The 27,687-nt window shown below is 36.4% G+C and overlaps 3 protein-coding genes across 4 annotated transcripts in view; 1 reads left to right on the top strand and 2 right to left on the bottom strand.

The window, feature by feature from the left end:
- The window catches only part of LOC139975415 (GTPase-activating protein skywalker-like), a 37,243-nt gene extending 36,275 nt beyond the window's left edge, over positions 1-968 (bottom strand). The window contains exon 1 of the mRNA XM_071983399.1: positions 712-968. Within this exon, the coding sequence (XP_071839500.1) occupies positions 712-722 (11 nt within the window). The 5' untranslated portion in view covers positions 723-968. The remainder of the gene's footprint in view (positions 1-711) is intronic.
- LOC139975417 (cilia- and flagella-associated protein 300-like) overlaps positions 1-7,921 on the top strand; it is a 23,949-nt gene extending 16,028 nt beyond the window's left edge. The window contains exon 7 of the mRNA XM_071983401.1: positions 4,934-7,921. Within this exon, the coding sequence (XP_071839502.1) occupies positions 4,934-5,062 (129 nt within the window). The 3' untranslated portion in view covers positions 5,063-7,921. The remainder of the gene's footprint in view (positions 1-4,933) is intronic.
- On the bottom strand, positions 7,723-27,687 carry LOC139975414 (integrator complex subunit 4-like). 2 transcript variants are annotated; one of them, XM_071983397.1, is made up of 19 exons: positions 27,562-27,687; positions 26,195-26,351; positions 25,427-25,582; positions 24,803-24,909; positions 23,665-23,859; positions 23,018-23,239; positions 22,214-22,333; positions 21,121-21,295; positions 20,373-20,578; positions 19,841-19,983; positions 19,023-19,138; positions 17,765-17,898; positions 17,391-17,545; positions 16,758-16,851; positions 13,310-13,393; positions 12,256-12,458; positions 11,088-11,385; positions 10,629-10,749; positions 7,723-9,244 (listed from the first exon to the last, which is right to left on the bottom strand). In XM_071983397.1, the coding sequence occupies exons 1-19, from the start codon at positions 27,619-27,621 to the stop codon at positions 9,084-9,086; spliced, it is 2,907 nt and encodes a 968-aa protein (XP_071839498.1). In that variant the 5' UTR covers positions 27,622-27,687; the 3' UTR covers positions 7,723-9,083. The 2 variants fall into 2 exon arrangements, with proteins under 2 accessions (XP_071839498.1, XP_071839499.1); XM_071983398.1 differs by lacking the exon at positions 7,723-9,244 and adding an exon at positions 9,806-10,165.

Raw genomic sequence — 27,687 nt, 5'->3', positions numbered from 1 at the left:
CTCCCCTTTCATCCTCCTTTCCTCTTCCTTCACCAACTATCTCTTGCCAAAACTACCTTCAGTTATGTAACTTGGAAATTTATTGGCTGTATATTTTGTCCATGCTTCATAAATTCTGCAGAATTACTTTTCTCTGAACTGGTAAATATGAGCTGTGCAGCTGTACACAGTCTGGTATAATCAAGATTTTTAATATTTTTTTTTGAGTAATGAAAGAAGGATCGCTTTAGTAATATCGACAGTAAATTACTGAAATAATTAACGATTGATTGAATTACGAAAAATATTAAAAGAAATTAGCTAACATTAACGATCCATTCCTTTTGAAGTGTAATATATATATATATATATTTTTTTTTACTTAGTTGACTTTATTTTGCCTCCAACATGTGATGATATAGGGTTGCATGGATTTCCATAGTTACAGTACTAGTATGATAGTTGCACATGGCATTCCGGGCCTAGCATACTTGAGTGTTTTCTTATGGCCATAGTTACCTTACTGCCAGCAGCCATTTTGCTTGAATGTACATCATTCTACAGTTGAATTTTTCAGTCGAATAAAACCTTACTAATGGTCAGTTAATCGTATTGTTATTCATACAACACAGCATATTGAAATTAATATTCAGATTTTCCTGACTTAGTTGGTTAAATAAATTAAACAAGAGTAATAACTTACAAAAACATGGCAAATATGAAGAGACTTACCAGCAATACATGGTATTCCTCTGAATGCCGTACAGTAAATATTGAATAAGTTCAGCAATATGTGTTCTTTTCCATTCAATAGCAACCTTTTATATAAAACAGTTCTATCAATAGTTTAGTGAACAATGCTGTGCAAAGTTACCTCCAGGCCAGTGTGATCCACATTGCTCACAGCTTTATTAACAAAGAGACACTATGAACCTTTAAGCCAATTGGAAAAATTGAATCTGGGAATTCCCTATGACATCATAGGCTTGGCTTACTTAGTTGTGAGTGACATTTCCTGTTACACTTGAACAAGCCGGTGAGCAAATGATTGATTAACAAATAACAAGAATCGATAATGCTTTGATACGATTGGCTGAAGGTTACCATCTGCTAGCATTATGAACAATAAAGCCTTGATCTGATTGGTTGATAGTAGTAGTACATATCCTACACAGCATTTTGATTGAGAATGGTGTCAGTTTTCCATCTATCCTGTGTTTGAAATACTGGACTGCATTACATGTGTACATGTTTTTACCTATATTAGCAAATGAAGAAGCACTTGAAGAACAAACGAATGGCTCATTTTATTTCTAGTACTGGCCTTGTCTGTGTTAATAGAGAGTCTAATGTTACATTTATTGCATCACACATATTGATTTCCTCATTAAATTAACTGAGGGTAGGGTGTGTATGATTTGACAATTGAACATAATATTTTTCTAACATGGGGAAACAGTTTATAATATTTGTTTGTAAAGTAAGGGTAGCTCTAACAAGAGCCCCTAAACTTCCACATCTTTAAAAAAAAATTGTCTTCTTAATATTTGGTGAATCAGCATTGAATGGTAGTACTTGAGATGTAAAACCACTGCAGTATTCACATGAATATAAAGATGTAAACCTTCACAGAGAATATAAGAGAGCTTGGTGACTAGATGAAAGTACAATGAAAGAGAAAAAGTCACAACTTGGTGAGAGGATAGAATGAGAAAACCAACAAGAGCTAAACAAGAGGAAGACATGGACAATAATGTCGTTTATTCTCCTTAACATGTTACCCTGTCGGTACTTATTATACACCAGCTTGGTTACAGGTGGCATGCGCCCATTAAAAGTCCCATTGACTTATATATATATTTATATAAGGCACTTAGAACGAGCCATAACTAAAACTATTCTATGGTGCTTTAAAGCAATTACCTGGAAAAAAAATAAGACATACAAATGAACAAAACCAGCAACAAGACAGAAAAAAGAAAAATAGGATAACTTTAAGGCCTCATTAAAGAGAACTGTCTTCAGAGCTTTTTTGAAAGAGAAAAATGTGGATTGATTAGCAACCGAAGACGGCAGTCTGGCCCCAGTAACAGAAAATACACGGTTGCCAAACTGTTTTGTGCGGGTGGTGGGAACATTTAAAGTAGTAGCAGATATGCTTCTTATTCGGTATGACGACACACGCCTAGTAAACATCTTACACAAATAATCAGGGGCATGTTTATCTTATACATTTATAAACCAAACACTTACACACTTAAATCACAAAAGTAATGTGGTCTCTAAGTCTAGATCATAGAAGTTCTCACTATCTAAACGCTACCTATCATTGGATAACCGACAAGTTGGCCTTTCATGTAACCTTCAATTTTCATTGTCATGTTTTTAATTTGTTAACCGAGAAAAAGATTTTGGTTACCAATATGGTTTAAACAACTCCTTCATTAAAATTGGAAACAAAATCACTGACATTAATATCTTGAGACAATAGAATGCCTTCTTAGTCAGTGACTTTCTTACTAATGATAGATGAGTTATAGATGAGATAACTTCATCAATAAATTTGAAATCAGAAATTCTCCATTTACGTATTATTAGGGTATTGATTCTGCAATTCCAAGTCATTTGAGAACCAATACCAGTAGCGTGTGAGAACACAAATTTGTCAACATTCCAAATTTAATGAAGTTTTCTTCCGTCCATAGGTCAACAAGTTATGTTTGTAGAACCTTAATGAAATGTAAAGTTTCTAAGCCTTGCTCAACTTATGTTGATTAAATAATATGGCAGCAAAATTCTAGTAATATCACATTATGGACAAGGACGAGGATATTTCCGCCCCCCTACCCCCCCTTACATAGCTACACAAGAGATGCAAAGTTACAATACTTTCACATTTGCTTCCTGCATAGGATATGAGGGGGTGACTAATTATCTTTGTAAACTGAATATCAATGATTCTTCTTTTTGTACACATTTTGTTATGATAATGAGGAAACATTAGATCACCTTTCCTGGCTTTGTCTTCATGTTAATCTATTTTGGAAGAAGGTAATTAATATCTGCTTGAAATTATACTTTTTAATCTACACAATGATTAACATTCATTTTAGTTTTATTGAGGATACCTAACACCTTTTTAATATTCCATACTCCAAGCTAAATATTATAACTTTTTGCACTAAGATGAGAGAGCTATTACCAGAATCCTCCACATTTTTACAACAAATTTAAATTCATGTTTGAGGCTGAAAAGTCCATATGAAAGAAACAGAAAATGACTTTCGAATAAAAATGGTTAAAGAAACCTTTAGTTTAATATATGGTAAAACAATAGAATTACTATTACTTCCATACAAATAATATAAGTTTGCATATTAACGAAGCATTCAGAAACTTTAATTTCAGAAATGCCACAAACCGTGTACCGCATATATGTTTTATGAATAATGACATGCCCCCCCCAAAAAAAAATCTCAGTTGCCGAATTGGCAATAAGGGGGCATTATTGTATAATATCCTGAATGGATTGCATTGGCCTAGGTGGTAACACACTAAAGTAAAAACCGTGCATTCCAGTTTCCTGGCAATGAGGATGTTCAACTCAACATGATTAGTTGCTATTTGTGGAAACCAACATAAAATACATGTGATTTGCTAGTTTGATGAATGGATACCACAATTGCAGCAATATTTTGTGTGTAGCTTCCTTCCTGAATTGCATATGGACCAAACGTGTGATTTTTAGCTCAAACAGTGAATCGACCAGTTAGAGTCGATATTCTTAACTGTCTGCTCAGTGTCGGAGTTACCCTTCTCCTTTATTAAACATGACCGTACAAGGTCAGTACTAGGTCAAACATCTCCATAAATTTCATTCTTTTACTCATTCCAGTATAAATATAAAATTTATAAAGAGGAGTCGTGAAATACCTTAACATCAGACCTGTCAACCTGTTTGACCCCAAAATAGGGAGAATAACATTTTTCAGGGCCAAAAAATAGGGAGAATAAGGGGAAATTAGGGAGGTTGGTAATTTTCAACTGAAATGATATAAATACTCCTAAATAAGTATAGTCTACTTTTGCAATACAATGAGACTAGAGAGAATCATCCAATCAGTGTTTCTTGTTGTAGTTTACAGCAGCTCGCTTCGCTTTCTACAGGGTTGCTTTAGTAGGCTTCCATTTGAAACAGGGAACAGTGGACTCTGGGTACTGTGACTTCATGGCTAGTATGCCAGATAGAGTCCCATCAAGCTTGAGACTTGACCGACTGTCTGTCTTGTTCTTGCGAACTAAACTGAAGTGCCTTTCCTGTTCAGCGTTACTGTGGGGAATTACTTAGCATAGGACTAATTGTTGGCTATTTTTAGAAATGTCGCAAGTGATGGAACATTAAAAAACCGGGAGAATAGAATATGAAACCGGGAGATTCGGGTAAAAACCGGGGGTCTCCCGGTAAAACCGGGAGAGTTGACGGGTCTGCTTAACATGAAGAACAAGTAATATCAAAGTGCAGATGATAGGATACAATGTTAACTACATCTGCGCATACAAAAGTTGATACATAAAACAAAATAACAAACAGACTACAACTAACATTCTAAGTGCTCGGATTGATTGTATAAAGCAGCACTGTATATATAATAGTTTCTGTTAACTTGTGTTCCATATTTTCTGTATTTTGGGGATTTCTTTGATTTCTGTTCCATTTGTGCAGGAGACTTTAGTTTTAGTACAGTATACAAAAGGTGATTCTGATCACTGTTTTATTCTAATTAACCAGTCTTGTAAACTCAGTCTTAATGTGTTATGCATGATATCTGCTTCCATTATACTTTCCAACTATTTCTAAAAAAAAATGTATGATATAGCTTCACAGGTTACCAGACTACAGTACCATTACTGACATCATCATAATGAATGAAATATTCCATCTCTTCCTCTACAGGATAAAGACGGCTTCCAGTTTTACCCATCCGACAAAGACCACGACCAAACGTTTGCCTACTTGATCCTCGATCCCCTCAAGAGACATATAGCCGTTCTTTATCATAAGTGGGGGCGAGGAATCTTTTGAGGCACTGGGTCAAGGACACTCTTGAGGGAAGAGAGAGGTATGCAGGAATCACAGCACATCATACCTAGCTAAGAGTGAGTGGTGTAACATTGCAGGAGGTAACACACTGAAGTGCCATCACTATGGAATTTGGGAAATTCCTGAATCTGGAAATTCCTGAATTTCTGGGAATTCCTGAATTCCTGAATCTGGGAATTCCTGAATCTGTCACTGTATTCAAAGAAAATGACACCATTGTGATTCAGTTTTTTAGCAGACTAACACACTGAAGTGCCATCACTATGGAATTTGGGAAATTCCTGAATCTGGAAATTCCTGAATTTCTGGGAATTCCTGAATTCCTGAATCTGGGAATTCCTGAATCTGTCACTGTATTCAAAGAAAATGACACCATTGTGATTCAGTTTTTTAGCAGACTTGGATTAGAAAACATGAACCATTTTTGAGTTTTTAGCAAAATACTTTTTTTTTCTTAACACTGCAGTCTGTCTTGAGTTTCAAGAGGTGACATCATTTGAGCAGGATATACACACTGTATAAATAGCAGAGACTGCCTGGTACTGTATTGTCACAAGAACAGTGTACAACCAATGTACTGTACCACTACAATAGAGAAGCATGAAAGGTAGTCAGTATAGGCCCTAAATTATAGCATGCTATAATTGCTAGAAGTTTTCAAAAAGTACTTTCCTGGAGGTCTTTACTCTCCAAATTGTTCTCAGACATATTTAAGGAGCACAAGGTGACTGAATGTCCCCAGTGAGAAAAATTTCCTTGAGGGTTGTGATAAAATCACTTTAAGAATTTTGACCAAAGGTGACCATCTTTGAGTATCTAGCATATTTGGGGCCGATACAGCACACCTGTAAGTAGAAATAGTCGTCATGTGGTCAGGATATTCTTACCACATTTCCACGTTCGAAATTTCGAATTTGTCTGGGAAATTCCGGCAATGATTCATCAATACCCAAATTATAGCTGTATCAGGTATTAAACTGCGATGTAGTTTTGCCATGAATATTCTTTCAGGATATCGAGACAGTATTAAAGATATATAACACCATATTATCACAGTTAGGCCCAATTGTAATGATTAATCCCTTACGAAAGTGCTTAACTGTGAACAAAGGAGTACATTTCATATCAATGTATCCTTCACCAGGAAGAAGCAAGTTTCCTATTTGTTTATAATCATTAGAAAAACAACGATATCATGTGCCTAGATTTTCTAGGAAAATACGTAGTCACCCGTAATTAAGTTAGGCGTGTTTGTCATTATCACACATTAACCTGGAAGATGTTTTCCATACAGCAAAATGAACATGTCCTTTCACTATCATACATTGATGTTCCATAAAAACATATTGAAAATCCCATATTAACACCTTTACTGTTTATGTGATTTTGTTTGAAGTAAAGTTATATAAACCGAAACAGTGTCATCAAGATAAAGGTTTCACCAATCTCTCTTACTTTATTTTTTTCTATTATTATATAAAAGTTGAATTGTGCACCAAATATCAATATATATTCTGGTTTATGAGACATAATTTTTTTTAATGTCTTTATTAATTTTATGTAAGTTCTGTATCTCCATATTTTGCATAAATTGTTTACATATTTGACAGAGAAGCAGAGTTTTGGAATTCCTCTGGCAAGATGATGAGACTTATATCAGAGATTGTCAGAAAATTTCATGGAAAAAAACTGAGAAATGGATGACTTTTAATTCATATTTTGCAGTCAAATTTTTAAAAATCGTTTGTTTGAACTGCCACAAGAGAAGAGAGAGAGACAGGCAGGAAATCTCTATGTGCGAGTAATTATATCAGGGTTTCCCTAACTTTATTCCCCCACAAACCCCCTGTGGATGTCAGAATTGTCCACAAACCCCCAACTTTTCAAGACACGATCTGAGTCATTATTATACTATATAATACGCATAACAGTGCTTCGTAAAAGATCAAGTTAATGGTGTATTATTGTAATGAAGAAAAACAAAGAGATGAACAAATATTTATATGGAAACTTCAAGATCAGATCACATATTGTATCACGCATTGATCGCCCATCACACACGATGAGACAGATGCTCCTGTTTTGTATCACATGCACGGTACTGTACTACTATGGCAACATATGCGTATGGAACGTGAAAAGAGTTTGTCGATAGGTACGACTTTTGCACATTACTAAATAACATTATATATCAGATTTTAGTTCAACAAAAAGTACTCTAGTTTTGACTTTCAGAAACGTCTCACGAACCCCCTGGGATGAACTCACGCACCCCCTGGGAGTTCATGCACCCCAGTTAGGGAAACCCTGAATTATACATTTATTTCAAAGTGAGATCAAATATTTATTATAGTAATACTGAGGTAACAGTGAAAGTTCTCATTTCAATGTAAAAATTGTCCTGATCTTTCCCAGTTGACATAGATTAAGACAAAGTTCTTAGCATGGAAAGGATTATCTAATAACTAGCTCATTAATACTTTAAACATTTGAAATCTTGTTTTGAATAACAAAAATGTTAGTTTATTCCTACCACCATGCAAACAGCCTCATTTGTGAATATCAGTTAAACAACAACATAAACTGTGTTTCTTTGGTTACCTCAGAAATGAAAATCTTAGCAACAGAATAAACAAACAATATTTTCATTGTTTACTTTCATTTGATGTATTTACATAACAATGTACAAATATCATGATGACTCTTTTTACTTAAGGTACACGGCATATGATCCTTTCAGGAAATATCTCATTTCTTTAGTATTCAATGATTCTATACAAATAAGACCCGCAGATGAAAGTTTGCAGTATTATGTTGTAAATAAAGTTACAGTTAACACAAGTTTTTTGTCTTTCAAGAACTCATTGCTGTTTTTGTAACCGCTACAACGAAGCATTAGCTGTGATTGATGGAAAATCTTCTTGTAAGATATTAACAGCATATTCTGGAGGTAGACGATCAAAGGAAAAATATTCCACTCGGAAACTCCCATCTTAATACCTTATCCCTAACCAGTCAAGATATGGTTAACTTACATCGGGAACTCCTTACCTTCTGGACAAATTACTTATGCATTTTCCCGCGCCATCGGCGCACAACTCACACAAAAAAAACTACCACCAACTATACCGTAGCCTGCCAAGGGCAGCTGGTCTAGCCAGCTCTGTCTGGCCAGATCTGGTGCCTTGGTCTGGCCATTCTTTTCCTGTGACTTGCTCCAATTTGAATACAATGTCATTTTAGTTAGCTAAACATTTAATATCCTTAAACCAGGAAATGAATGACATTAGGCTAGCCTGTCAGTGATGTCACCATGGAAGGTATGCCCTTTCAAAGGCTTCACTTTTTAGGCTATTAAAATGATCTTGACTTTGATCTTTCCTTTAAACCTGCTACGTTTGGAATGTTTACTTTAACTATCAAGTTTATCCGAAGTTAGAATGTGAGAAAAACAACTTGTTTTGCTTAGACCGTTTCGAATAGTTTCATAAATAAACAGATACAAAATGGCATTGACAGCTTCGATACAATGTGTCATAACATATTAAACAAACACTTCTTCCTTATCCTTTAAGGCCGAATTCCGTTTTGCTTGAGAGTATGTCAGCCCAGCGTCATCGACTTTGTAACGATATGTTTCAACAGGTCATATTTTATGCCGAATCAAAGACTGGATTTATTTTTTTTTTTCCACTCCACATTCTTCATCATCAAGCAAGAAGGTTGGATAACATACCAAGGCTTATGTTGGCAAGGTTACATTGATGTCTCATGATCATTGTGCATTCAGCTTAGCCAAAAACAGAACTAAACCAACGATTCTGTGGAGGAGGGTCGTGTGGGTAGTGGGGGGAGGGGAGAGGATAATCAAGATAAGGCTCTTTATTTCACAGTGAGGAAGTTTTTTTTCATTCCATGTCATAAACTCCTGCAGAACCAAACAGTATTCTGAATTTTGTTTTTCATTTCTGCCTTTGTCAGCTGATGGTTTGTTTTCCACTGATCATAGTCTCTTTGGTGGTTTTGGCATGAGGAAGACTTTGACCGGCTCACAGAGTGGTATCGTCCTCTTCTCACTGGTGTTGTTGGCATTCGTTGTGGCTGTCTTCTGTAGGTTCTTAGGTGTGTACATCATTACCACACTCAGGTCAATCTGACAGGGTTCTGTTGAAAAGTCAGATACAGGCTCTCTAGTGGATAAGCAGTTTGCTAACAGTTTTATTTTATTTTGAAAAGTCAGATAAAGTAGAAAATCAAAGCATATTCTAATCTTTTCAGAAAAACTATGGAAAATGAGCAAAGAAATTGAATGGCTAGAACAGGATTCGAAACAGTGACCTCTGGGTTACAGACCAAACCCAGTGACCTCTGGATTACGGACCAAACCCAATGACCTCTGGGTTACGACCAAACCCAGTGACCTCTGGGTCACACACCAAACCCAGTGACCTCTGGATTACGGACCAAACCCAATGACCTCTGGGTTTGGACCAAACCCAGTGATCTCTGGGTTACAGACCAAAAGCGGTGACCTCTGGGCTACGGACCAAACCCAGTGACCTCTGGGTAACAGACCAACCCAGTGACCTCTGGGTTACGGACCAAACCCAGTGAACTCTGGGCTACAGACCAAGCCCAGTGACCTCTGGGTTACAGACCAAACCCAGTGACCTCTGGGTTACAGACCAAACCCAGTGACCTCTGGGTAACAGACCAAACCCAGAGGTCTTTGGTTCCAATCCCCATTCGAGCCATAAATTGTCTTTGTTCGTTTCCATTGTTCTAAAATGTCCCATTCAGTTTTTCCCATTGTTTATTTACGTTCATAAAATTGTAAGAAACCTGCTGATTTCAGCCACAATCACATTCCCAAACGTCACCTTAATTTAGGTGAATACTATTTGATGTGTAGTAATGTTGGTTTGTAAAGTGTACTGTGACCAGACGTCCCGGATTTACAGGGATGGTTCCTAATTTCCGGGAACGGTCTCCAGATTTCGTGGACTGTCCCCAGATTAAAATCAAAGTGTCCGAGAAACTGGTCCCAAAATTTGATGTACTGTCAATATCATGACCCTGGAATTTCTGGAAATATAAGTGGTCACCTTAGTAAAAATGATGTGTCACTGATTTTTTTCATTATGCTTAGCAGAAAGCAGATGGCATAGAAATGAGAAATAAAACAACTATGGATCAGTACCTGTAACAGTCATTTCAATTAAAGCAAGGATATAGAATACAGTTTGAGTAAATGACAGAGTGATAGCCTGCCCTCTATGGGCAACGATAATATACTCCAGCATTTGTGATTAGTGACTGATATTCATAGAAATATCTGTCACATTTAGAGTGAGCGAACATCAAACTCAACTGGCAAATAATTTATTTCCATATACCTTGTTAGTTCTTATATGTTATTTCAATGACATCAGCGCACTAATTGAGTCCTCATATGAATTGTGTCAACTGTAAGGTAATGCGTTCTGTAAAACGATGACTGCCACCTTTAAGGCAATCTCTCGAAATGTTTAATATTGGTTAAACTTACCCGACCATAGACCATGAGTGAGGTAGATTTCTGTAAGGATACGGTACTTCATCGGACCGAGTTGCCTGAAGTCGGACAATCTCGGGTTGAAAAGCTGAACTTCAGAATCTGGGAACTTGACCTAAATAAAATTTGAAAAGAAAAAAAAATTATGATCTGAAAATTATACATCACATAATGTTACATGATTCTTTGTCAATTAATTTGTGCACATATTTGCAAAATTTTAAACTTCTAAATTTTAAATTTTTTGTTTAGTTTCATCCATGCCATCACTCTCCAACAACCTTTGTGGTAGCTTACATTCATGAAACCCTTTTCCACAACCAATCAAAAGTATTGCTCATTAAATTTACTGCCCATTTGGGGAGAATTTCATAACATTAATTGACTGAAACAAATTGAAACTTAAGAATCAGTAAACTAAAATACTGCCATTAAACAAAGAATCAAACTTACCATAAATTGAATTCTGTGAATATCTTCCACATTTTCGACCATTACGTCGAGAGGAACCGATAGGGTTAACCTTGCTGTGAATCTGTGAGGATTGTCGGAGCCTCCCGCTGGCTCAAGTATGGTGACCTTTGACCTGCAGATCATGTTGCTCAGCGACAAGGCTGGGAGAGGATGGTGAAGCAGTAGGGAAGGCAGAAACTTTGAGAGGATACCTGACTTTGAAGGGTCAAATTTATGCATCTCGGAAAAGAGGGCGCGGGTGAAGGAATCTGGCTTAAGTTGGTGTAAAGAGAAATGCCTGCAAACATGAGACAGAAGGAAAAATATCAACGAACAGTCATATTACCAAGAAATTAATCGAAATTAAAAAGAATTTCAAGTCACTTATAGTTTTTATAGACAATTTATCCTCAATTTGTAGCAATTTTCAAGCAGTTATTCACATATAAATGCCATTACTGCTCGCTTTTCGAACGCTTTCTCCTATTTCTAACGTTAACTGAAATCCTAAAAATAGCTTTCTTCTAATTATCATAAAACATTATATAAGCAAATGAATAATAAAAAAACTGACTGGGATATTTTAGACAATGGAAAAGCACTGTGGTTTCAAGCCCAGAGCAAATCTCATTCTAGCCTTCAATTTCTTTGCTCTTTTCCATATTGTAACAAAAAAAGATAGCAAAAAAACGATCATCTCAGTGACTTGCATTTATTGCAAAATGCAACAGATTATTGTCAAAGAAATCTAGAACTGACTCAATGAAACACTTTATATGGGTTTGTTTGAGTAAAAATGTATGTATGTATGTATGTAATTTAGATCCTCCTGCAAGCAGGAACTCGCAAAGAAGCCATCATTGGCTTATCAAAGCCGCAAGCTGACCGAAGTCAGTCTCTTAGATTCATATTTAACGTCCATGATTATGAACTATCAACAACTCTGTAACTGGATGACATACATTAATCTTGGAGTGACTTACACTCTGGACCTTATGAACGAAAAGCACTGGCGTTAACCACTGAGCTAACACTCCTTAATGCTAATGTGAAGCTTTGCCCTGCAGGACATTGTAGAGATGATTAAAACTTATCTAAGAGTTGGTTTTTAACAATATTTTAGTCAATCATCCTCCAATCAGTGGGACATATTTGAATATTCCAATACCTTTGTACCAGCTGAAGTTTCTTCAGATACTCCTCGCATAGACGTGTTGGGGCGTGCTTCTTGCTTCCACCGACCATAGCTTCCCTCAGCCTAACGATTAACTGAAGTGTCCATGCCCTGAGTCTGGCCTGGAAGATGGAGGCTTGCTCCTCTAAGCTGCTTCCAATAAATAAATGCTGGAGTTTAAAAGTCATTTCTAGAACCTGTTAAAAGGCAAAACAGTAAAGGAAAGAATCTCAAACTGATGCACATCAATGACACGTCCACCCGGTAACAAGAGACAGATATAGTGACGTTACTGGAAAAATAATCAGTTCCTTGAATGTAGACAAATTCTGGAAAATTTTGGTAAGTTAACTGTATGCCAGGGGAAACAACATAAGGAATACACCCAGTGCTGTTGTTTAAAGGCAGGCACAGTTCACAGATAGAGCCTTCACCTTGTTTCTACATTGGTGTGATTGAAAGAATGAAGTTGGTTATTTTAACATTTAAACAGACATAGTCCAAAATAAGAGTTTCATCTACACCATTGAGCAGAAAGTCTTTGACCTATATTATCTTTAACTCTGATCATTTACGCCAAAGTTTTCTTTTGCCAATAAATGGTGAATTACAGATAGTTGATAGAGGCTTTATACTTTGATATATTAACCAGTTGGTGTCCCTGTATAATTTAGGATAAAAGACACCAAAGTTACATCAAACTCAAGAACATTGCTCAAATCCTACTTCTTATTTATGCTAAATCAGCAAACATCTGCACTTAAGGAAAGAATCTAAACAGACCTGCTTATGATGTAGGCTCTAGCCAGCTTTGCATAATGAGTATTAAACATAAAAGTCAGAAACCTGCTACGCTATGTACAGGGAAGTGTATTCTCAAGGTGTATGTACTGAACTCAACATCTTCTAAACATCACAAACTAGGACAACAGTGACTGATTTTCATATTTAAATTTAAATTTAACAATATACAAGAAATGGTACTTATTAGTGAATTACAGTGTCATTGTTTTAAGTTTCATTGTTGATATGAAGTCATCATTCTCACCTTTTCAACAGCTGCTAGAGTTGTTTCTTCATTTTGTTGAGAGGTAAGATTCAGAGGTAAAGACATCTGGTCACTGTTAGATGCCTGAACGAATATAGAAAAACACAAACACTAACTTAAAACTTAGCTCTTTAACTTATCATACACATGGAAAGTCCTCCTTAAGAAATTAAAGTACTTAGGCAAGAAAAATCCAATAATTAAGCTTATAATTTTAACTGTAGATGTGCAAAGTAAAACCATAGTTGAGAATAACAAGGAACATTAATTTAGCTTTTGGCAGGCCCATATGTGGATGCTACATGTGCAAACATGCATCCTGTCCCCCTCCTACCCCCCCCCCCCAACTACAAACGTGCACATTTTCATGGATAGAGAATGGTCTTCTATGCAGTGGACAATGTTAACACTAACTGCTTCAACTGTCAAGAAAGTATCTGATATGGTTGCAAAATATAGAGCCATTTTGCATCCACAAACCCTTAATTATACAAAAATAGAGCTTCCCTAAAGAATGGTGTTTTGTAAAAAGGTGCACATCTTCTGTGAAAGCACCGTCCCATGAAAAATTCCTACGTATGGGCCATTTTAGTGTGTGATAAAGAATGAGGTATCTCCTGCTTTGTATAACATGGGTACAAGTAATGTAATAATGTAATCAGGGGTCGAAATTTACGCTATTCCGCTATCCCGCGATAGTGAAATCATGAACGGAATACCAAGTTGCTTGGGTTCACTATTCCGTATGGATAGTGCTAAAAGTGATAGCTAACAACAAACTTTGACAAATCCATCTAAATTTTCTTGCCTGTCACTAGTCAGGCAACAATTTTAATTTTATTTGTTTCCCGGGCGTAAAAACTTGCCCAATAATACAAAAGAAACTCTCTTTACACGTGAGTTGCAGTTATGTACAGTACCTACATGTTCCGTAGCCAACATTTTCCTCCGATTTATTGCCCTTTACACGTTCCGTATACCATCGCGTATGTAGGGAAAATTATCACCTCATGTGTAACAGGTAGTTACACAGTCTTGGAAATCCTTGTTCAATTTCCCGCGAACACATTAAAAACAACTGCCGATTTCTCGATTTTGGTTATATTTTTCGGGCAAGTCGTTTCAGCCCCCAAATCAAATTAGGCTCCTACGCCTATGCTTGTGGGTTTCCAGGGGCAAAGGCCCCCTGGAAAATATTGGTAATTTTGCGTGACTGGCGATAAAAAATTAGCAGTTGAAGATGCAAAATAATAACAAATTTTGGAATTTAAATTGTCAGGAAACTGATGAAAATTTTAAAATGACAAGTTGGAGACTGTACGTAGCAATATTCTGTGTTATGAAAAGAGATTTATAATGTCTTACAATCTTTAAAAAGTTTAACTTTACAAAACTTTCGATATTATGAAACAAACAACGTTCGGCAAAGCCCCGTTTCTTGACTGCCTAACAATGAATATACGTACAAAAGTTTACAACTGCAGAATTTAACCCTACTTAAATACCACGTTAGGCTATACATGTGTTGCGAAAGTTCCCAGGTACCAACAACTGTGAGCTCAACCTCCTGTCTAACACATGTTTGTTAAGATTTTTTGGCACGTTTCCAAGAAACGTTACATGGAGTTAAACTACTTTGGCTCCATTCTAGAATTAATTAGGTCAGTCAGTAAAGGATCGGCAAAGTTATGCGAAATATTATCTTAGACGTTCAAGAAAAGTAGGTTAAATATACCAGTAACATTTAGATAAGTAAATCACACCTCAAGCCAACTGACTCCTCCGCATGAACAAAACAATATATTCCCCATGATACACGTGGCACAGTCCATACTATACAAGCATAGCACGATATCAAGGCCCCTATAGCTATGGCCATCTTTATGAAAGTAACCCTTGTAATGACATGTTTTAGGCCACTTGGCATGATTCACTAAATGCTTAATATTGTTTCCATGTTCTTGTAAAAAACGTCAACTTCGCAAAATACAATGAGTTGTGTTTTGTATTTACGTGTGATCCGTAACCGATGAGGTGGTTAGGCTATTTGCTATACACTTAACCATGGTAGGATATTATTTTTGCGTATTTTTGGAAATTCTAAAAAATACTTTTTCTCCCGCTTAATACCAGATGTGGTCTTCCGTTTTATTCATAGATGGGTGTACTAGAGCCTTGTTAACATGACATTAGTTGCATTTAACACGATATGCCAGATTCGCGTGAATTTTTCGAAAGTGTTTTGTTCAATCTTTTCGTAAATTTGAAAGGTGTACCAACTTACTTTTCGTACACAATTGGTAATTTCTCTACTGATTTTTAGAGTTTTTTTACAGTCAAGTGAATACGTTGTGCATTGAGTATAAACTTCACGCGAATGCAAGAAAACGATGCGGGGATTTCCAGCAGACAAATGTTTTCTTTGCGGGATTACTGAGTCAGTTGAAGGGAATCCCGCACCTTAGAGGGAACACTGAATTGAAGTCAAATTCATACGAAAGAAAACGTTTACTAACTAACATACAATATAAATTTAAAAAAAATGTGGAATGGCAATATTGTTCAAAACATTTCCCGCGAGGCTGATTTATTACAGCAGCTTTTCCCGCGCTGGGCCATGGGTGTCAGTGTGACCCATATACTGTACCCTGAAGTGTGCGAAACTAGCCATTGACATTGCCCTTGTGTGTGGGTTTTACAACCTGCGTCCTGGGTTACCTGCTTTCTTCAATTCAGTACACAAAACACTAATGATTATCAATAACCCAACAGAAGACTCAACATATAATTTTGTTATCTTATTTTTTTTTCTTTTTATAGTTTCAAAGGAAATTAAGGAATAGTGGAAAATGAGACGGAATAGTGGATTTGAAAATACACTATTCCGCTGGAATAGTCGTAAATATTCTAAATTTCGACCCCTGGTAATGTAAGTAATGTAATGTAAGTAATGTAATGTATGTGATGTAATGTAAGTAAAATAATGTAATGTAAGTGATGTAATGTAATGTAAGTTATGTAATGTAATGTAAGTGATGTAATGTAATGTAAGTGATGTAATGTAAGTAAAATAATGTAATGTAAGTTATGTAATGTAAGTAATGTAATGCAATGTAAAGACAAAGAACAAGAAACATGAAATTGTCATCTTCATCCTTTCCCTGAGTAACTAGTGAGCTATCTACAGAGGTAATACATACAAAAGGCCCTTCAAAGCTAATAATTTGCTCATAGCTGTAGAAACTGATTGGGGTTAAAATTTCAGGCAGAGAATGAAAGACAGGCATATGTACACACTATGACAGATTCCTGCAAAAATCCTCTCACCTTTCATTATTTTTGATGGCCTACATAAGCATCCATCTACATAAATCAAGTCAGTTATCTCATACACAAACAACTGTAAAGTAAAAATAACCAAAACTAATCCATATTACCTTGCACTTACCTTACTCAAGAGTAACTGACATCGTAAATAGAGGGCAGCATACTCTGCAGAAGCAGCCAAACGAGGGTGAAGTTCACCAATTCTCTGCAGGTCACTGAAAATAAGTGGAAAGGAGTTTGACCTTTAGCATGAAAATTATTAAAAACATGAAATTCAGGATTTTCTTACACCAATGCGATCAACGGTTCTCTTCAAAGTTCACACCTCTACTGACACTCACCTTACCATATGTGTAGGATTCCCTGTGTATGCATAGTGTACCATTCCTGTTACATTAGCTGTGTGTCACACCTCTACTAACACTCAACCTACCATATGTGTAGTATTCCCTGTGTATGCATAGTGTACTATTCCTGTTACATTAGCTGTCACACCTCTACTAATACTCAACCTACAATATGTGTAGTATTCCCTGTGTATGCATAGTGTACCATTCCTGTTACATTAGCTGTCACACCTCTACTAACACTAAACCTACCATATGTGTAGTATTCCCTGTGTATGCATAGTGTACCATTCCTGTTACATTAGCTGTCACACCTCTACTAATACTCAACCTACCATATGTGTTGTATTCCTTGCTTCTGCATAGTGTTACATTAGCTGTCACACCTCTACTAACACTCAACTTACCATATGGTTAGTTGCCTCAGGTCATCAGCAGATCTGGGTTCCATCTGTTCCAGGTTCTTAACCTTTGAGAGGATGGATTGGAGGAGAGTGTCCAAGTCTTGGTCAGCACCGACATCAGACAGACCTCTCGCTGGTGAGTGAGCCTGTGATATGTGCTGCAACAGAAAATGAAACAACAGTCGTACTAGTAATCAGACAAAAATGTAAAAGATCTAGAATAATTTAAAGATTTATCAGTCCAACAATAACTAAGTTCAATAAATAAACCATGAGTGTTTTAGTTTGTTCAATGTCTTGTCTCTGATATACCAGATTAAATGAAGCAACTGATGTGCTGAATCTATGATAATTGATGTAAAGAGGTGATTGCTTACAGTAACAGCAGGTACAAGATCAGGGATACTGTCTCTGAGATAAGAATAGTGACGGAGGGCGTAATCTGGAAACAAAGACACCATCGTTGGGCTCTTCACAGTTGAATTGAAGATCAAGATCATGACAGCAATGTCTGATAGTTGGTTAAGGAAACTCCATAGCAACCAGGTCAAAGGTTAGATGTGATACTTGAAATAAACAATAAACAAACATTTTGCTTCAGATTATGATCAAATATCCTCATATATCTACTCTGTACTGAAACATTATACTCCTTTCACTGTAAACCAGTCCTATGTTATGTTTTGTTGAGAACAGAAACTCATCGACAAAACAACCTTCCATCTACCATTCATTAATAACTGAAATTTCAGTGATGTGCACAAATGAGCTAATCCAATATATATATACATATATCAACAAACCAAAAACATTCTTGTCATCATGAGCAGCCATTTTTCATTTCAAGTAAGTATTCTGTCCATTAGGACTGTCACGTCCGATTCTCAGTAACATGTCCGTACTTAGAATGATGTCCATATTCAGTATTATCTTCCAACACAATATTATTATGCAATTTACCTCCATACTACTGTATTATGCAGATAAGTATCATTATTATTATGCTTAGAGTCAGTATTATGTTTGCACCCAGTATCATGTCTTTACTCTTCTAAGAGTTGTGTATACTCCCTTAATGTCTGTATTCATTATTACCTGCATACCTACAAACAAGCCCATTATTATTCTCATACTCACTATTATGCCTATACTGAGTCATGTCTACACTCAGTATGACCTTGATGTACAAATCCATACTCACTATTATGCTCATATTTCCTTTTATGTCTGTGTTCAGTATGATGTCATACTCAATTTATACCCATATTATGACCATACTCAGTATTGGTGGCATATTCCTATTAGGGTCTATATCCATCCGCCCGGTTGTTCTCCTTAAGGAAAAATGCCAAAAAGCAGCAAGAGAACATCTACTTTTACCTGTTTTCAATTGGGATCTGTTTTTTGGGGGGCTTGCATGTTGAAGAGCATGAATGGAAGTACATGTGGTGCAAAAATTGGGTCAATTGTGGCAATTTTAGACCCCTTGCTAATACTCAGTATGATGCCATACTCAGTATGATGCTAATACTCAGTAGGAATGTGAAGGGCCTATACACAGTACTATTTCACTACATGCAATGAATTCCCACACTATAATATCAAATTCAAGTTGTTGAGTTCCATAAAAGATACAAGCAGGGTCATCCATATCAGGCTCAGGAGTATCAAAGAATGGATGTGTCCCTAGGAGTTCTGGTACCAAGCTATGTGTCAGGTTAGGGTGACTAGATCCAAGGTGCTTCAAACAGCTGAAAATGATAGAAAGACACAAAGAATATATCCATCAAAACTCAATTCACTTGGAAGATTTTACCAACAGTTTACAAATGCATTCATGATTTCTGGTGCATAGAATTTCTAGTGCAGAGGAGTGACTGTAATGGTCCAACACATATATAATTCTTACTGCCAGGGGTAACATTTAGAAAGTTCTTTATTACACAACAATTGGAATATTTCACACAGATATTAACTGAACTGAACAACATCATAAAAGTTTAACCAAGTATTCGGTGGTCAGGGGCTTTGAGAGTCAGATCATGACCAGAGGACAATTCTACACTGGGGCCTTCAGTACTCTTCATCTGTCCTTCAGTATATTATGGAAATAAGAATACAATATTTGTCATTCAATTTTTACCTATCCCACCCCCCCCCCCCCCGCACCTCAACTCATTTTGGGACCCAGGGCTGCACCCATTCTAACTCCCCTCCCACACCTCATCAGGCCAGTCAATGCTACATGGACCGATACAAGCCCATAATTAAAGCTAAGCCCTTTCCTCGTTTCCCTCCTCATCTCTGTTTACTAACATACAGTCATATGTGAACCTTCTTAACTATGTTCCACGGCCATTCTCGAAGAAATTTCTTCATAATGTTCCACCACATGTATAACATTTCTGTACTGTTAGAAGTAGAAATATAAGTATTGAAGATTAACGTCTTACTTCCATATCGATAATCTATCCTGTGGATATTTATTCAAATTCCTCAACAGAAACTGCAAAGCTCGATTCAGGCATGACTTGGTCGAGAGATGGATGGTACACAGGGCTTCATGGAGACCCTCTCGGATTTCCTTGGAAAAGTCCTGACGAAAAAATACAAAAGTTAAATCAGACCTTGTCGATCAGCGTAACCAGAATGACAAGTGTTTATGGTAAGGTTTATAGCCACAGTCAACAACATAGACTGTCTTTTGTTGCATCAACTTTGTAATAGTACAAAAAAAGGTTAACTTAATTTGCTGGAAAGACATAAATAAACTTATACAATTCAATAACAGAACTCCAAAACAGCCAAAATAATTGCCCCCAAAAAAGTGGGACATTATAAAGATCTTAAAGACTATGAAGACTCCATTCCTTCCGTTAAAGTTGCATTTTCGGCATGAACTGACAGCAACTTGGAAGTGACAGTCTTCAAGCAACTACACCTCGATGTTGTAAATGAATACTACCCAGTTTCAAGGGTGCTTACATCTAAAACACTCAGCACTATTTCCAACTGGTCCTCTCTCAGTACGATGTGAGGACTGATCCTACGCAGACTATTGATGGCGTTGAGTCTCACTGCTTCGATCTCGTCGTTGAACATATCGACCAGGAAGTCCAGCGAGAGAACCGCGAAGGAAGGAGACTGGGTAGCAAGCTCACAGAGAGAATCCACCGCTGCTGTCCTGACCTCTGAGATGAAAAGAAAAACGAAATGAGCATGGCATCTTACTCCTCTCACTTCATCTATGTATAATGTAACTAATTAATTTTCATTTCATTTATTTATTTTTGTTCTATCATAACATAAGTATGACATATGACATAGAAGGAGATAAGAAACAAAACTTGTACTAAAAATCCCTATAGCGCTTGTCGGGTAGTGACACTCCCTGAAAAAATACAGAACTTTACAATTAGAAAAGAGAACCAAAAAAACAAAACAAACAGAACCACCCCTTCCTCTCCCTTCCCTCACCCACCCTCCCCCCCCCCAGTTTCATTTCGCAGTTCTAGTACATGTTGATGAAGTGCTTTTGCAAGCTTTTTCTAATAGCAACTAAAACCCCCTCCCCATTTCCACCTTCCCTCCTCCCCTTCCCCTCCCCCATTGGAACACTCTTACACACTAATATGTCTCAATGTCTTACTAAAATAATTTTAATTTACAGTATTACCTCTCTGGACAATAGAAATTACCATGTTCTAAGAGTACCTTAGGTCTCACAGCTTACCATAAAATTCATCCTCCAATCCGTGTACAAATGCCCCACAAGCCCCCTGGTTTATGCAGCTAATGGTTTCCGGGTCTACGTCTTCCCGTGGGGCATCGTCGCCCCATTTCTGCCCCGACGACCATTCTCCTGTGGCATACTTCTCTTTCTGTCTCTCGTGAGCAGTTGTTTTTCTCTGAAATAAATACAACAGAAGCCGATTGATTAATCTTTCACATTTGTGTTTTTTAATTTCTTGTATTAATGCCATTTTCTCTAGTTGGTACATCTCATCTAAATCACAATTTTTTTTACTAATTGCACTTGGTTCGAAGCAACTAGATATTAAAGGGATATTCTGGTGATGAAAATTGATTACTTCGAAAATTGCTGGAATTTTCTGAACCTGTAAGGTTAAAACCACATTTTCACTAAATTTTAATCACAAAGAGAGTATTTTTTTCCTTCAAATTTGGTGAGATTTGGTGAAATGCATCTGGTAACTGCAAATGGAATGAATGATGTCATCATGTCAATTGAGCTGAAAATATTTATGTATTTCTTATTCAAATTTAAATTATTTACCCAGAGAGGAAATATCATATACCTACATAATTTCTACAAAAGTTGCATTTAGATGAAATTCTTAATACAGGGAACATTGACAGAGTAAGCATTCCAAATGTATTACTTTTCAAGGATAAATTAACATGATAATAACAGGAGTATAGAGCTAATGAAGATCATCTACTATGAAAACATCACAGATCAACCGTATTCTCTACTTCATGGAATACAGGAGGGTCTAGCCAGTCAAATTAGGTTACATCCAATCAAACATATATCTCAAGGTAGCTACTAAATACTGATATGGGATTTTGCAACTAACAATGCAGAATATTTTACTATTTAAGATAAGTATCACCATTGGCTATGACAGGAATATCCCTTTTAACAACTGCTGAGAACTAAACTAGCTGCTCTGTCACAGTTAATACACTGTGGCTTTAAACAAATGTACAGCATGTGCCAACATCAGACTTATATTCCTGATGATCACAGATTGTCTAGAAACCATTAGCAAACAGTCAGCAAGAGTAGTTGTGCTACCTACCCTGAGCTGTGACATAAGTTTTTTATCCAGAGTTTGTTCCAAGAATCTTACACTGACTGAATGTAATGATCCAAGCAGCCCTGCAGCCTTAGCTCGGACATTTACTGACAAATCATTGACCTGAAATTTGAAGAAGAAAAAATAGGAAAAAATATCACACCTTTTAGGAATTGTACCAAAAGTTGAAATGTAAATGTCCCACAGATCTTTCCATTCAGATCAATCTTTCTATTAACACTCATTTCATTTCTGCACAACTTCATACCTTTTGCATACACTACAACATTATTCACCCCTACCACGCCAATGGTACATACCATATCAAGAATCTGAACAAACTGATCACCAAATACATGAGTACATTCTTCACCCCTTACACTCCCATGGTACATACCATATCAAGAATCTCAGCAAACTGATCACCAAAAACACATGTACATTCTTGTCCCCTATCACTTCAATGGTATATACCATATCAAGAATCTGAGCAAATTGATCACCAAAAACATGATTACATTCTTGTCCCCTATCACTCCAATGGTACATACCATATCAAGAATCTCAGCAAACTGATCACCAAAAACATGAGTACATTCTTGTCCCCTATCACTTCAATGGTATATACCATATCAAGAATCTGAGCAAACCGAGACCAAAAACATGAATACATTCTTCTGCCCTATCACTACAATGTTAGATACCATATCACAAACCTGAACAATCCCATCATCAAGAAACCTGAGCAATCCCATCATCAAGAAACATGAGTACATTTTTCACCACTATCAATCCAATGGTACATACCATATCACAAATCTGAGCAAACCCATCATCAACGAGGCGGATGGATTCCTTCTCTTCCCCGGATCTGGGTAATTCGATCATTTCTTCGGGATAGAGGTGAGCCAGGGTCCAAATGAGTTTAAGAGCAGCAATGCGTACTCCTTCATAATCATCCTTTAGGGCAGCACAGGCTGACTTATATAACGAAAGGGAGAGCTTCTGACCCCTCTGATGAAGTAATAACTAAAAAGAAAAAGTTAGTCATTTTAATGCAATGGTGACACTAATTTTAGACACTTGTTAGTTAAAATTTGTACTTAAACAACATAAAAGTATAAAAAACATTAATGAATGAAAACATTTATGTCGGCACTTTTGTTTCATAGTAACAAAGGTTTGTAAAGGTTATTTCTCTAACAATTAAGTCTCACATAGTAAGCCAATGGCAAGAGCTATCTGTCTTCAGGCCTTACAGTTGCAAAAATCTTTACAAAAGCAAAAAACAGCAGAAAGTCACATTTAAACATGAAACAATACACTTTTGTGTTGGTTATAATCTTTCTTCTAGTTACATGTACGTGGTATTAACATATCATAATTAATTTAATAATTTCACACACATGATTGAGTGACCTTCAATATACTCAGGAAAACATAGTTCCACTTACCATGGCTTGAAATGCAGCAGTCCTGACTCTTGGGTCTTGGTCTGTAGTATACATACTAAGTAGATCCTGGACACTAAGAACCAATGATGTTGAAGCCTCTTGAGTCTCTTCATGAATATTCATCTCTGATGTTGCCAAAGAACCAATGAGACAAAGACACTCGCATCTAACAAGGTGACCCGAATCGTCAAGATTCTTTTGAAATGAAGAAACAAGTCAATTTTAAAAATCCCTTTTTTAATAAGAACAACCGACAATAAATTGAATCCCTTTGGTAGATTACAACCAAATACCTTTTCCTATCTCAACAGCAATAACCATAACCCAGACAATTTTCATTAATTATAGAGCAACTAATGAAGAAATTCCAACAGTCTAATGAAATATTCAACTGAATGTGTTCGATACATGTTAGATTAGTATAGTTGAGCTCATACAGATCATGAAAGACAAGGACCAGATCGTTTCATTTGGATATCATATGGTCATGGACTCCACTGGGAACTGTTCTTGTGATTAGAATAAAACATTCCCAAATGGAACAGACAGCAAAGAACTTTATGACATGGCTAATGCTTTACAAATTCTTGTTACTACTCAATTGCAATGGCTACTGGCCTACTATTGTATTCATTCTCATACAGCCTCTAGGTATTGTAACAGCAAGTACTCTTTAAATGGACATATATCCTCTATTTTAACAGCGATTACTAAATACAGTATCATACCTCCTCTATTGTGATAACTATTACTGAATACAGTCTCATACCTACTCTATTGTAATAGCAATTATTAAATACATTCTTAATTTCTTATACCTCCTCTATAGTAATAGCTAGTTCTTCATACATCCCCATACCTATTTGAATTTAACTTGCCATTAGATACATATCTCTTATGATTAATTTCTTATTCCATTGATTGTTCCATGTTGTATTATATGCCATTATCAAGTTTTTATTATTTTTTTGAATTTTGATTTTCGTCTTAATGTTTACGTTTGTATTCTATATTATTTTTATAATGATTATATAATTTTATTCTACTTCTAGTTTTTATATTTCAGGGCCTCTGGGGCCTCTAATGGGTATAACCGGGTATACCCATTAATGTTAAATAACTATAAATAGAATCAAACCTCTTTGGCTGCTTTCACTAGTTGCTGATGTAGATCTGTACATCCTGCTAGAGCTTTGCCGATCACATTCAGCAGTTTCACTAATTCAGACATTACCTTGTGAGACTCTGCAAGTGAAGGGGAAAAAAACAAATCTTCATCATTTAGCCACAGAATTGACAAAGGCCAAAAGTGGGATAAAAGATGCACTTCAAATAATGAAATACATACAATGATAAGGTGGCATTAAATGGATGTTGAATGGTAAGTCAGCAAGACTTGATATTTTCCTTACTGTGTATTAACTTTGTTAATAAATATTAGGTTCTTCACTTCACGATGAAGTAACAGAAGAACGAATCTCAATAAAAACATTGCTGAGTTTTGTATGTTAACCATTTAAATATAAACCCTTTACCCTAAACCCTTACATTGTGGTCAAAGTTAATATATCTGACCAACACAATCAATAACTATAGCAAATAGAGTTTCATCGCACAAAATCCATGCTGGTATGACACAATTCAAACCTGCACATGCAGGGTATTTATAGTTCTAATAAACTTACTAAATGATATGTCTTATTCTAATGAGATATATTTCAACATGCTTTTGATTTATGCTAAATAGTTCAAGAGAACTTACTTTCATGTGCTAGCAACCTTAATACATCTTCAGCTAGTGGCAGTGCATCATATCCTGGTGTCCGAGAGAAATCTGCGAGCATCATCACAATCTTTGCCCTGACAGCAGAATTTGATTCTTTACTGTAATACTCCAACAGAGCTGGAATCACGTTCTCTGGAGTTAAAAGAAATGAGATAGATAGTACTCAGGGAATAAGATAGTACTCAGGGAAAAAGATAGTACTCAGGGAATGAGATAGTACTCAGGGAATGAGATAGTACACAGGGAATAAGAGAGTACTCAGGCAATAAGGCTCTGGAATGTGTCTGTACTGTATAATACTGTACTTCCTGTGTTAAATCAATAATATACATCTTTGCACTGGTGTAGCAATTGAACCATTTTGTATAGCAGTTTGCAATGTGATACTGGATCAGTGTTTCCTTGAGTATATGCAAATTAGTGTACTACAATCACCTAACACTAACCAAAACAATTATTTCAGTTCATTGCAAAGTGGTTTTATGACATAAAGACAGGATAAGAGAAGGAAAATTGTTACAGTAATGTCAGTATGATCGTACCATGAGAGAAATGATTATTACAGTTGATTGATTGAATGGCAAGTAAATTGAATGAAGCAGAAGTCTTTGAAGTGAGAAGAGATGTAAGTTTTATATATCAACTAGATAAACTGTTACACGTCAGTAGTGTATCTAATTAGATATCTAACATGTCATACTTGGTTTATGCTCTTCTTCTGTCTTTCTCTCACATTTTAATTACCTGCTTGAGTTTCTTTTGAGGGAGGCTTACTCTCAAGTTCCAATAACAGCTTCAAGGCATCCTGAGAGTTACTCACAGTTCCAAGATCTGAGTAACTTGGTGCAGATGAAGGTTTTGATGAAATCCTTATCTTTATAGGTGGAGGTTTAGCCTCATCCTGCAATGAATGCCAAGCAAAATTTCATACAAAAATATATAAAATATCCTGTGATAGCATTTGAATCAACAATAATACCAGAAGCCTCATGAAAATGCATTCAAGCTACACAGCCTGAACAATCTTTTTATCATACTATTGTGTAGTTCATAATCTCAAAATCAAGACAATGTGTACTTGTATCACAAAATATTGGCCCATTTACAGGGTTCTAGGGAATGAAAAATGCAGAGAAAAGCATTAGCTCTGCTTATCCATAACATTAATCAGACGCTTGCACGGGCAGGTGTATTGACCTTTCCATTTGTAACTGTGCCTAATTAGGCTGTACATGTATGCTGGTCTACTGTACGTCTTTTCTGCAATCACTACTGTAAGTGTAAGCCTAGCACCATTACCCATGGCAATGTTTAAAGTCTGGCTTTTGCCATCTTTCTCAAACAAAGTTTGCATAACACAGCAAGTTGTTTGAAGGACATATTTAACAAATACCCTTGGGTTATTAGTTCTTTATTAACATCCCAATCCCTGTGACTGTTCCGAGTCTAGCTATAAGCCTTCACTGTGGAGCCTATATTTTTTCTTTTTGCAATGAAATGTGGTCCAGCCAATGCATTTGCTTGCGCATGTAGCCTACCCTGATTAATATTTTGAACTGACCATGGGTTGACAAACAGGGGACTAAATATTGTCTGAATTTTTAATTTGCTTGTTCTCTGTGCATGGGCCAACTTTTGGCAAAACAGTACATCGCCATGATTGTGATTTTTAACTAAATAACTATAACAGTAGTGTGTAGATTGAAGTATCGGTTTGTTAGTGGAATGCATAAACTGTCAACTATCTGAAAACGTTATGGATAGTTCATCTTTTGTTTGACGTGAAATTTTGTCTTGGACACCTTCTGAAAACCGTGCAATGACAGTCAGATAACCTTTATGCGTCCAGCTCCGGGAGGAATAATATGACGCATCCCTCTACGCAGCACACGAACTAAAGGCTAGTAAGTGCGACATAGTTTGACACTGTTTCATTATTTTCTCGCAAAACTGATCTCTGTAGTTTCTGAGGTTTCTTCAACGATCGTACCGCGACCATTAAATGTGACTTCAAAGTTTAGTCATGAAATTCACTTAGAATCCAAGACAAGTTTTCAGGATCATTACAATTTATGTTAAGGTTATATCAAATAGAGAAATTCTCAATTTACCACGACCGTAATACTGGTAGTTACTTCTTCCGCCGTTCTCTTTTTCGTGGATGCAGCCATTTTTCTTTTTGACTGGCAAACATCATAGATGGCAAATGTGTCCAACCTGCAAGAGGAATATCTGCT

This window comes from Apostichopus japonicus, chromosome 10, assembly GCF_037975245.1.
Source record: "Apostichopus japonicus isolate 1M-3 chromosome 10, ASM3797524v1, whole genome shotgun sequence".
NCBI lineage: Eukaryota > Metazoa > Echinodermata > Holothuroidea > Aspidochirotida > Stichopodidae > Apostichopus > Apostichopus japonicus.
Note: the sequence above shows the minus strand (reverse complement) of the source record. Positions and strands in the feature narration are given on the sequence as shown.